The 12695-nt window shown below is 43.2% G+C and overlaps 1 protein-coding gene across 1 annotated transcript in view; it reads right to left on the minus strand.

Moving 5' to 3' along the window:
* SEMA3C (semaphorin 3C) overlaps window positions 1-12695 on the minus strand; it is a 157179-nt gene that overhangs the window by 15967 nt on the left and 128517 nt on the right. The window contains exons 13-14 of the mRNA XM_087722358.1: window positions 8904-8992; window positions 702-743 (exon numbers count right to left, since the gene is read on the minus strand). Coding sequence (XP_087578484.1) covers window positions 702-743; window positions 8904-8992 — 131 coding nt within the window. The remainder of the gene's footprint in view (window positions 1-701; window positions 744-8903; window positions 8993-12695) is intronic.

Here is a 12695-nt window from a genome sequence, read left to right on the forward strand (position 1 = left end):
TATCTATCTATCTATCTATCTATCATCTATCTATCTATCATCTATCATCTCTCTTTCTGTCACTCTCCATCCATCCATCATCTATATATCTGTCTGTCTGTCTGTCTGTCTATCTATCATCTATCTATTTATCATCTATTTCTCCTTCCCTCCCAAATCTCTCTCTCTCTCTTTCTCCTTCTCTCTCTCTCTCCATCAGCACATAGCAGATGCACACATTTTTTGGGATGGTATTAGAAACGAGTGGCAGCCTTTAAAACCCTTCTCTGTAAAGATCTCATCATTTGGCCTACAACACGTTCTTTACTTTCCACTCCAATCTACTTCATAGATTGATTACTCAGCTATGATATATTTGGGGTGGGGGGTGGGGGGTAGCAAAAAAGGTGTTTCTAAAGTAAGTCACAGCCTGCCTGATTTAGTTAAATCACCATCGTATCAACGAGACAATGTTAGCCTTGACATATGTTGATAACTTGTTTTAAATTCATTGCCCTGGTTCAGGATTCCACTCATGGCCTCTAAGTGATATATTTGCACCAAATACATTTAAGGATTTTCAGACCCCAAACTGCAACTGCTTAATGATGATTCTTGGTTTTGGGACTCAACTCATGGTCTAAAATTGATATAGTTGCACCATTTAAGGAATGATAAACCCCAAATTGCAACTGCTGAACGATGTGTCTTCTTCTCAGTACCTTTTTCGATGAAATGGCCATTGTCGTTATCGGGGCATTATTCTGGGGAAAAAAAAGAATAGTTTAGATTCTAAAACTTTGGTCATAACAGTCCCCAATTCATAAATTGAGCCGTGGTGGCACAGTGCTTAGAACGCAGTACTGCAGATGAACTAACACTGCCCACAGCCAGGAGTTCGATCATGACCAGCTCGAGGTCGACTCAGCCTTCCATCCCTTCCAAGGTGGGTAAAATGAGGAACCAGAGTCTTGGGGGGCAAGAGGCTGACTCTGTAAACCGCTTAGAGAGGGCTGTAAAAGCACTATGAAGTGGTATATAAGTCTAAATGCTATTATTGTTATTCAAACTGTGGTAGCGCAGTCATAGAATGCAGTGTTGTAGACAAACTAACTCTGCCCACTGCCAGGAGTTCAATCCTGACCGGCTCAAAAGTTGACTGAGCCTTCCATCCTTCCGAAGTCAGTAAAATGAGGACCCAGATTCTCGAGAAAGGCTGACTCTGTAAAAACGCTTAGAGGGCTTGAAAGAACTGTGAAGCAGTACAGAAGTCAAAGTGCTCTTGCTATCCCTTCCTCCATCCCTCCCTCCTTCCCTTCCTCCCTTCCTTCTTTTCTTCTGGCACAGTGGCTAGAAAGCACTATTGCAGGCTAATTCTGCCCACTGCCAGGAGTTCGATCGTTGATCGACTCCAGCTTGACTCAGCCTTCCATCCCTTCCAAGGTGGGTCAAATGTGGACCCAGATTGTTGGGGGCAAGAGGCTGACTCTGTAAACCGCTTAGAGAGGGCTGTAAAACACTATGAAGCAGTATATAAGTCTAAGGGCTATTGATATCCTTCCTTCCTTCCTTCCTTCCTTCCTTCCTTCCTTCCTTCCTTCCTTCCTTCCTTCCTTCCTTCCCTCCCTCCCTCCCTCCCGCCCGCCTGCCTGCCTGCACAGTGGTTAGAAAGCAGCATTGTAGGCTAACTCTGCCAACTGCCTGGAGTTCAATTCTGTCTGGCTCAAGGTTGACTCAGCCTTCCATTCTTCCAAGGTGGGTAAAATGAGGACCCAGATTGTTGGGGATAAATAGGCTGACTCTGTAAACCGCTTAGAGAGGGCTGCAAAGCCCTGTGAAGCGGTATATAAGTGCTATTGGTAAGTGGGGAAGGAAGGAAGGAAGGAAGGAAGGAAGGAAGGAAGGAAGGAAGGAAGGAAGGAAGGACGGACCATGGTTAGAATGCAGCATTGTAGTCTAATTCTGCCGATTGCCAGGAGCTCGATCCTGACTGGCACAAGGTTGACTCAGCCTTCCATCCCTTCCAAGGTGGGTAAAATGAGGACCCAGATTGTTGGGGATAAATAGGCTGGCTCTGTAAACCGCTTAGAGAGGGCTGTAAAGCACTGTGAAGCGGTATATAAGTGCTATTGGTAAGTGGGGAAGGAAGGAAGGAAGGAGGGAGGGAAGGAAGGAAGGAGGGAGGGAAGGAAGAAAGGAATAAAGGAAGAAAGGAAGGAAGGAAGGAAGGAAGGAAGGAAGGACGGACGGACGGACCATGGTTAGAATGCAGCATTGTAGGCTAATTCTGCTAATTGCCAGGAGTTCGTTCCTGACTGGCTCAAGGTTGACTCAGCCTTCCATCCTTCCGAGGTGGGTAAAATGAGGACCCAGATTGTTGGGGACAAATAGGCTGACTCTATAAACCGCTTAGAGAGGGCTGTAAAAAGCACTATGAAGCGGTATATAAGTCTAAGTGCTGTTGCTATAAACTGACAGTCCAGTCTCCAGATAATAACACTTTTGTCCTTTTTCTCCAGCTCTGTAACATGTTTCTCACCCTTCCCCGTGACAGCATCATATCCAACACTGGCAAAGCCTTGTAACCCTGACTTCTTACGGATCCATCACAGGAGGAGCCGAGGAAGAACTGAAGATAAGCCAGTCTTGTTCTTTTCAAATATAAATCCCGGTGTTTATGCTTTGAAAAATGAGAGCACGTATCCTTTTGGGTCACAGCTCATATTTAACGAGTGTGTAAACAGGATTGTGTGTGTGTGGGGGGGAAAGTGTCTGGTGTTTCTTGCCAGCAATACCGAAACGAGGTATTTGGATGAATCAAGGCAACCGTCCGCATTGCAAATGAAGTGTTGGCACGTTTGACGTTGTGTTTGCATTCAGCTGGTTCAGAAGACCTGTCCAGCTAGCGGGCATGTACCTCTCTGGGGCTACTCGGGCCCAAATTTAGAAACAGAAAGAGGACAAAGGAGGTACATGAAGCTAAACTAGCAAGGCTATATATCCCTCTTTGTAAAACACACTCATATGATAGCCAAGAAGAGAAGAGGAGACACTCAAGGCTCAAAGATTAGCAGGATAATCCCATAAGAAAAAAAACAAAGTCTGTTTCTAATCATTACTACTACACATTGGAAAAGCAGAATGGATACACATCGCTTGGTTCTCATTTTGCACTACAAGTAGTTCTCAATTTAAGGACACAAATGAGTCCAAAATTTATGTTGCTAACTGAGACATGTGCTAAGTGAGTTTTGTCCCATTTTATCCTTCCTTCCTTTCTCCCTTCCTTGCATCCTTCCTCCCTTCCTTCCATCCTTCCTCTCTTATTCCCTTTCTCATTCCCCTTCCTGGTGGTGCAGTGGTTAGAATGCAGCAAGATTGACTCAAGTTCATCCATCCTTCTGAGGTCAGTAAAATAAGGACCCAGATTGTTGGGGGCAATAGGCTGACTCTGTAAACAACTTAGAGAGGGCTGTAAAGCACTGTGAAGTGGTATATAAGTCTCAGTGTTATTGCTATCCCTCCCTCCCTCCCTCCCTCCCTTCGTCCTTCCTTCCTTCCTCCCTTCCTTCCATCCTTCCTCTCTTATTCCCTTTCTCATTCTCCTTCCTGGTGGTGCAGTGGTTAGAATGCAGCATTGCAGGTTAATTCTTCCCACTGCCAAGAGTTCAATCCTGACTGTCTCAAGATTGACTCAAGTTCTTCCATCCTTCTGAGGTCAGTAAAATGAGGAGACAGATTGTTGGGGGCAATAGGCTGACTCTGTAAACCACTTAGAGAGGCACTATAAAGCATTGTAAAGAAGTATACAAGTCTAAGAGCTATTGTGAAATGCAAAAAACGAAATGCACAGGTACAGTATAGGTGGTACCTTGCTCAATAGTAGAACCTGTGAGAGGGACCTTGGAATCCTAGTGGGCAACCATTTAAATAGGAGCCAGCCGTGTGCAGCAGCTGCCAAAAAAGCCAACACAGTTCTAGGCTGCATCAACAGAGGGATAGAATCAAGATCATGTGAAGGGTTAATACCACTTTATAAGGCCTTGGGAAGGCCACACTTGTATGTATGTATGTATGTATGTTTGTGTGTGTGTGTGTGTGTGTGTGTGTGTGTGTGTGTGTGTGTGTATCTATCATCTATCTATCTATCTATCTATATCTATATCTATATCTATATCTATATCTATATCTATATCTATATCTATATCTATATCTATATCTATATCTAATCTATATCTATCTATCTATCTCTATCTCTATCTCTATCTCTATCTCTATCTCTATCTCTATCTCTATCTCTATCTCTATCTCTATCTCTATCTATCTCTATCTCTATCTCTATCTCTATCTATATATCTATATCTATCTATCTATCTATCTATCTATCTATCTATCTATCTATCTATCTATCATCTATCTATCTATCTATCTATCTATCTATCTATCTATCTATATACACACACACACACACACACACACACACACACACACACACACACGGATTGTATCAGAAATTGCAAGCAGAGCACGCACAAGATTTCCCAATCCATCTGGAAGTCAGGAATCCTGAGTGACTGATGTCATGTCAAATCAGATCTGACATCCCGTTGCAAATTTATTCCCTGAACACAGACCAGAGGAATCCCCATCCATTTCCCCCCCCCTCTTTCCCTCTCAGGTGTTTTTTTTCCCCTTATTCTCCATCACACTTGTGGCTGAATTTTTCACTGAGTTTCGAAAGGGAGACGCAGACGAAAATGAGCTGCGAAGCAGAGAGCAGATAAGGATACGAAAGAGACAGAGGAAGGCAGCCAAGAACCAAGTCATCTCTTGGAGAGCTTTCAGAAGGCTTGACAGAAATTGTCCAAGGATTTCTCCAGATATTTCCCTCCCCCTCCCATGGAAAGGACTTCCAAGGGATTGCAAAAGCCGCCAGTTCCTCAGTTCACCCACACACTAAAGGATAATCTAGCTATCATGTGATTTCCTGACCCACCCACCCCACTGTCTTCAGCAATTGTCCCATCTTAGAATCACAGGGCTGGGAAGGACCTCGAAGGTCTTCTAGTCCAGAGGTCCCCAACCCTTTCCAGATCTGTGGACCCGTGATGGTGGTAGGGAGCAGGTGTTCTGACCGAGACTTCCCAAGGGCATGCAGTCCTTGTCCCAACAAAAACCCCTTTTATTAATTGACTGTGAATTCTGCTCCTTCACATCCAGCAAAGTCTTTCGAGGGAGGATTTACAGTCACAGACCTTATCTGGCTTGGAGAGCTGCCAGGCCGAGATCTGCAGAACTTGACCAGGAGTCTCCGAGAGTCACGAACCAATGAAGCAAACTAATGGTCTCCTGCAAACTCCACTCCCCTTTCGCTCCTCTTTTATTCCCTCTGGGAGGGGCCATTCATCATCCACCTGTGGCCTTACTCCCAAGTCGACCCCCGTTCTTTAGCTGTTCCCTTCGTCTGGCAACTCTATGCATGCACACACTGGGAACAGGCTCCAGCTGTTCTTCTGCCTCACTGATTTCCGACTCCGAAGGCAGCTGATAACTGGCATATGGCCCTGGACCCTCTCTGCCTCCGACGCAGAGCCCTCGTCAGAGCCTTCCCCAGACTCCAGGACTGGGCCATGTTCCTCCCTAACCTCCTCACTGTCTGAATCTGCTGCCAGCTCCACTGGCCATTAGTGGGCCACAACAGAGGGAAGAAGGGACGGTTTTGCATGTGGACCTGCCAATTCTTTGGTAATGATTTAGAAATAGCAAAATATTGCAACACACAACTGCCCCAGCAAAATGCTATTCACATGAGCTCGCATGGTTCATTGGCATATGTTAGAGCATGCTTTTTGTTTGCATATGATTTTCTGCTTCTCCACAGTTGGTTTACTTTGCCAGATCTCCTTCGACTGAAAAAAAATGGATGGATGCTTTTATGATTGAAACCAGAGAACTGTTATCCTTGACGACATCTCACAAATACACCAGGTCTCAGACATGTTTCGAGCACCCTAAACCCACTTTCTCATCTGTGGAAATGTGGCTGTGTTAAAAAAAGGAAATTATTTTTTTCTCCTCTTTCTTTCTGCAGTAGCTTTGTCCTACTCCTTAAAACAGTGGTCTTCAAACTTGGCAACTTTAAGACTTGTGGACTTCAACTCCCAGAATTCTCCAGCTGGCTCCAGTCTTAAAGTTGTCATGTTTGGGGACCCCTGCCTTAAGAGCACGGGGAGTTTTTTTGGGGGAAAATTAATTCTCTTAAAGGGTCTTAACACTGGAGAAGTGGGATGTGAAATAGGCCAAATCCAGCTTGATTCAGAAAGAATCTTGTCATTTTTTGGAAGAGTCATTTTTTGGAGGAGTTCTTTAATTTCCTTTTTCTGCACAACGGTAACTGTTGCAGTCTAATCTGAACTTTGGGAACACGGAAGAGGATTTCAAAAGTCAGACTTGGCTTTGACGGAACTACTTTTCTTAGCATATATTACAACTTGGATGCAAAAACTGGCAAGTAATGGATGTTTCTGGTTCCACTAACAGTTCACAGGGAAATCAAGCAAGTCCCTCTCCATCTCCTGAGGACTTCCAAGTATCTAGTCCATGAATTGGGTTTTTGAAGTGTTCCAATATCTCAGGGGCTGCCCCAAAGAAGAGGGAGTCAAGCTATTCTCCAAAGCACCCGAAGGCAGGATAAGAAGCAATGGGTGGAAACTAATGGAGAGAAGCAGCGTAGAACTAAGGAGAAATTTCCTGACAGTGAGAACAATTAATCAGTGGACAGAAGTGGCCTCCAGAAGTTGTGAATGCCCCAACACTGGAAGTCTTTAAGAAGATGTTGGATAGCCATTTGTCTGAAATGGTATAGGATTTCATGCCTCAACCATTCACTAAGGCTGTATTATATTACTATTAGTCTTCTCATCGTTCCTATCACCCATCTCCTCCCACTTAAGACTGTATGATTGTAACCTTGGTGCTTTCATCCTTATGATTTATATTTATATTGATTGATTCCTGATTGTTTATTTGTACCCTATGACTATCATTAAGTGTTGTACCTGATTATCTTGACAAATGTATCTTTTTATGTCTTTTTATATATACTGAGAGCATCTGCACCAAAGACAAATTCCTTGTGTGTACTATCACACGACCAATAAATAATTCTATTCTATTCTATTCTATTCTATTCTATTCTATTCTATTCTATTCTATTCTATTCTATTCTATTCTATTCTATTCTATTCTATTCTATTCACTATTCTCTTATTCAATTCTATTCTACTCTATTCTACCCTACCGTACTCTATTCTACTCAATACTCTACTCACTATTCTCCTCTACTATTCTATTCTACTCTACTCTACTCTACTCTACTCTACTCTACTCTACTCTACTCTACTCTAATCTACTCTACTCTACTCTACTCTACTCTACTCTACTCTACTCTACTCTACTCTACTCTACTCTGTTCTATCTCAGTGGAATGACTTGCCTCCAGAAGTTGTGGGTGCTCCACCACTGGAGGTTTTCAAGAAGAGATTGGAGAAGCATTTGTCTGAAATGGTATAGGGTGTCCTGCCTGAGCAGGGGTTGGACTAGAAGACCTCCAAGGTCCCTTCCAACTCTGCTGCTCTATTAACCTATAATGTGAATCTTGCTCTATTTTTTCTTTCCAAGTCACTTCTTTAGAGCTTTAGCTAATTGAGGCCAATATCGGAAACTTTTGGGTTATAAAGAAAGAAAATAGCAAGTTGGCTTTTTGAGAAGATGTCAGAAACCTTATCAACTAAGACATAGGCACACAAACACACACAGAATATTTGACGTTCCCACCCCAAGAGATTGCAATCACAATATAAACAAAGAAAAAGTCAGATTCGGTGGCAGCTGTTATAACGTGGAAAAAAGAACTCTATTAAAATTCTTCAAGCCAGGCTGACAATTTAATGAAAAACAAATGATTTAAAGCGGTGTTGCAATTCTGCTTTTCTTCCCTTAGACCTCACAAGATCAATAGCATGAAACCTCTCTTTTAATAGACCCACCAAAAGCGTGGGCATCGGTTGTTAAAATGTGAGTTAACTGAGAAAAGAGGTTTTCATGGTGAGTTGTATTCTCACAACTCACATAGACATAGCAAAGCAATAGCACTTAGACTTAAATACCGCTTCACAGTGCTTTACAGCCCTCTGTAAGTGGTTTACCGAGTCAGCCTCTTGCCCCCAACAATCTGGGTCCTCATTTTACCCACCTAGGAAGGACAGAAGGCTGAGTCAACCTTGAGCCGGTCGGGATAAAACTCCTGGCTGTGGGCAGATTAACCCTGCAATACAGCATTCTAACCACTGCCTACCACAGCTTAAATAACAATAAAAATAGCATTTAGACATATATACAACTTCATAGTGATTTACAGCCCTCTCTAAGCAGTTTATAGAATCAGCCTACTGCCCCCCCCCCCAAACACTCTGGGTCCTCATTTTACCCACTTCGGAAGGACGGAAGGCTGAATCCATCTTGAGCCTGGTGAGATTCGATCTGCCAAACTGCAGGCAGCCGGTGATCAGCAGAGCTAGCCTGCAGCACAGTACTCTAACCACTGTGCCATCGAGGCTCTTTGGGGAAGAAGTGCAAAGGTGGTATTCAGCAGGTTCTGACCAGTTCTGGAGAAACGGTAGCGGAAATTTTGAGTAGTTCGGAGAGCTGGCAAATACCACCTCTGGCTGGCCCCGCCCCATCTATTTTCTCTTACAGAATATGCCACCATTACTGCTATAGGACTGGAAACTTTGATAGTGGTTTATATATGTTTTCGTTTGCCTGCTACTTTTGATTATCTGTTTGCCTGCTTGTTAGATGAAAGTGTTTTGATGAGGGGGGAAAATAGAATGAAGAACCTTGAGAAAGAGAGAGAGACCAACCTTAAAAACTTCCAGTTCTTCTAAGATCAGTTCTCCATTTGTCGATGAGTTCGTGGGCAGGGCCACCACCTTCTGCACCGTCCCCTGGTCTGTAAGAGAGAAGAGGCGGACCGTATTAGAGACCATGCAAAAAAGAAGAACAGAGTTTTCATTGCAATACAATGCAAAGAGGAGTAAATTGGATGGGATTAAGGGTACTTAATCTCTGTAGAAAACAGAAATGGGTTGCTTCTGGTAAAAAAAAGTGGTGAAAGCCAGTGCTGAAATTCCAAATCTTTTCCTACCAATTCTATGAGAGCGCGCAGCATTCAAAGACCACTCAGTGTCAGCACTGGTGAGATGAGCTGTTGTTTTTTTTTAAGATTAGAGGTTCTGGAGAACCGGTAGCGGAAATTTTGAGTAGTTTGGAGAACCGGCAAGTACCACCTGTGGCTGGCCCCACCCCCACCTATTCTCTGCCTCCCGAGCCTCAGCTGATTGGGAGCGAATGGGGATTTTGCAGTAACCTTCCCCTGGAGTGGGGAAGGAATGGAGATTTTGCAGTATCCTTCCCCTGGAGTGGGGAGGGAATGGAGATTTTGCAGTATCCTTCCCCTGGAGTGGGGAGGGAATGGGGATTTTGCAGTATCCCTCCCCTGGAGTGGGGAGGGAATGGGGATTTTGCAGTATCCTTTCCCTGGAGTGGGGAGGGAATGGAGATTTTGCAGTATCCTTCCCCTGGAGTGGGGAGGGAATGGGGATTTTGCAGTATCCCTCCCCTGGAGTGGGGAGGGAATGGGGATTTTGCAGTATCCTTTCCCTGGAGTGGAGAGGGAATGGGGATTTTGCAGTATCCTTCCCCTGGAGTGTGGAGGGAATGGGGATTTTGCAGTATCCTTTCCCTGGAGTGTGGAGGGAATGGGGATTTTGCAGTATCCTTCCCCTGGAGTAGGGAGGGAATGGAGATTTTGCAGTATCCTTTCCCTGGAGCAGAGAGGGAATGGAGATTTTGCAGTATCCTTTCCCTGGAGTGGAGAGGGAATGGAGATTTTGCAGTATCCTTTCCCTGGAGTGGGGAGGGAATGGGGATTTTGCAGTATCCTTCCCCTGGAGTGGGGAGAGAATGGGGATTTTGCAGTATCCTTCCCCTGCCACGCCCACCAAGCCATGCCCACAGAACCGGTAGTAAAAAAAAATGAATTTCACCACTGATATGCACACCGGAAAATGAACTTCCAGTTTCAGGCTCACACATGCACATCAGTCAGCTAGACTTCTGGTTATGTCACGCATGCACACGTGACAATCAGCTGGCTTTTGCCCATGCTCATGCCAGAAAATGGAAGACCAGCTCTTTCAGCTTCCAGCACTACCGCACGCGCAAAGGCCAGTTGATAGTTGTGCCCACATGTGCACCAGAAACCCAGAAGAGGAACGGGTGACACCGCCTGTGCCATCACAGCTGTACGGCACGGGATCTATTTTACCAATGGTTAACTAATAATCAATGGAAGTTTGAAAGAGGGAAACACAATAATGAAGATATGTTAAAAGAGATAAGTAAACATCAGGTCCAGTATGTTGAATATTATTATGTTAATATTGTAGAATTAAATATGTGAAATATCATGATGCGAAGGATTGCAGAATCAATATTAATTTAAAAAATATGTTGTAATTTTGATTATGGTTTAACAAAGTTATTTGCACCCAGACAACACTGTTCAACTGAAGGTGGAACAATTATACTAAAAATTAAGAAAATAAATATTACTAAAGATTAAAAACCAATTGCATAAAATAGTTAAGACAGATATAAAATTTCAAGAGTCACAGAAGTGCTTTGGATGATCTCAGCATTCAACAAATGTGTGAATTCTACAGCCAACATTATTATTTTTTCTTTTAAAATGTCTCTTGATGTGTGTTGATCTTCCTCCAAGCCACAGTTTTGCTGGAATATTTTTAAGGGAACTCCGCTGTAACACAAGAAGCTGTGTTTGGAAAAAAGCGTATCATGGAAACCCACTTCTGGTTCAAAGCACCGTTTTTTAATGTTCTTCATTTTCAATAGTTACTCCTGACTTCAAGAGACCGGAATAAAAATAAAGCAAACCATTGCAAAGATTTAGAAATAAATCCCTTAACTATCTCGGTTACCCTTTTCCCCGTGTTCAGAGAGCTCAATAACTGCATTTAAGTAGCAAGTTTAATCTTGCCATTGAATTAATCTACATTCTGAGTTTGCATTATTCATCGAAGAAACTCAGTATGCAGAATGCAGAGGGAAAAGTTAAAATTAAAGTGTAGCACATGTTGTGGAAATGCAGGATTTCTTTTCTTTTGTTCTTTCATTCTTTTGTTTATTCATTCATTCTTCCTTCTTTCCTTTCTATATCTAACTATCTATCTATCATCTATCTATCTATCTATCTATCTATCTATCTATCTATCTATCTATCATCTATCTATCTATCTATCAATCTACCTACCTACCTACCTACCTACCTACCTACCTACCTACCTACCTACCTACCTACCTTCTTTCTCCCTTCCTTTCTAGCTTCTTTCCTTCCTTTTCTTTCTTTGTCTCTTTCCTTCCTTCCTAGCTTCCTTCCTTTTCTTCCTTCCTATTTCCCTTCCTTCCTTCCTTTCTTGCTTCCTTCCCTCCCTTCTATCTTCCTTCGTTTCTTTCTCTTTCTTTCTCTCTTTCTTTCCTTCCTTGCTTCCTTTCTTTTTTTTTGAAGCTTGTTTATAGCAATAGCAATAGCAGTTAGACTTATATACCGCTTCATAGGGCTTTCAGCCCTCTCTAAGCGGTTTACAGAGTCAGCATATTGCCCCCAACAACAATCCGGGTCCTCATTTTACCCACCTCGGAAGGATGGAAGGCTGAGTCGACCCTGAGCCGGTGAGATTTGAACAGCCGAACTGCTGAACTGCAGTCAGCTGAAGTAGCCTGCAGTGCTGCATTTAACCACTGCGCCACCTGGGCTCTGTTTATATACCTTCCATGAATTTATTTTAATTTGATACTGCACTTTTGCGGCTCCTGGCTCCATGATGACTTGAAGAGCCGTATGCAAATGAAATGAAGGTACAGCCAAAATGGAAGAGAATCCGTAACACAGAAAATTAAAAAAAAAAAAAGTATATGTAATTAAAACGCTTCCCTCCCAATTAAAAAAACACACCCAGAATCAGGTTTTCAACAATTTGCGGGATAGGTATTATTCCAAAATCAGGAACAATCACTGAGAAGGCTGTTGTGTGTCTCACATAAAGTCTTTTCCCTCTCAGGAGTAAAATTGCAATAATTGTGGTTAACATGGCAATAAATAGGGTTTTTAATAGATTTACAGAGTTGGAAGGGACCTAGTAGGTCATCTAGTCTAACCCCCCCCCACCCCACCCATGCATGCAACCCTATACCATTTCTGACAAATGGCAACCCAATCTCTTCTTGAAAGCTTCGAAGTGACGAAGCTCCCACAACTTCTGAATTTCCATCGGATTCTCATTGTCAGAAAATTTCTCCTTATGGCCAGGTTGAATGTCTCCTTGGTCTGTTTCCATCCATTATTCCTTGCCTGACCTTCAGGGGCTTTGGAGAATAGCTGGACCCCTCCTCCTCTCTGGGGAAGCCCCTCAAATATTGGAAGGATGCTATCATGTCTCCCCTGGTCCTTCTTTTCAGTAAACTAGACCTACCTAGTTCCTGCAACCGTTCTTCATATGTTTTAGCTTCCAGTCCCCTAATCCTCTTATTTGCTCTTCTCTGCACTCTTTCTGGAGTCTCCACATCTTTTTTAT

The sequence above is a fragment of the Thamnophis sirtalis genome, unplaced genomic scaffold, assembly GCF_051295495.1.
Source record: "Thamnophis sirtalis isolate CommonGarterSnake01/CBP01778 unplaced genomic scaffold, rThaSir2_p1.2 scaffold_9, whole genome shotgun sequence".
Classification (NCBI taxonomy): Eukaryota; Metazoa; Chordata; class Lepidosauria; order Squamata; family Natricidae; genus Thamnophis; species Thamnophis sirtalis.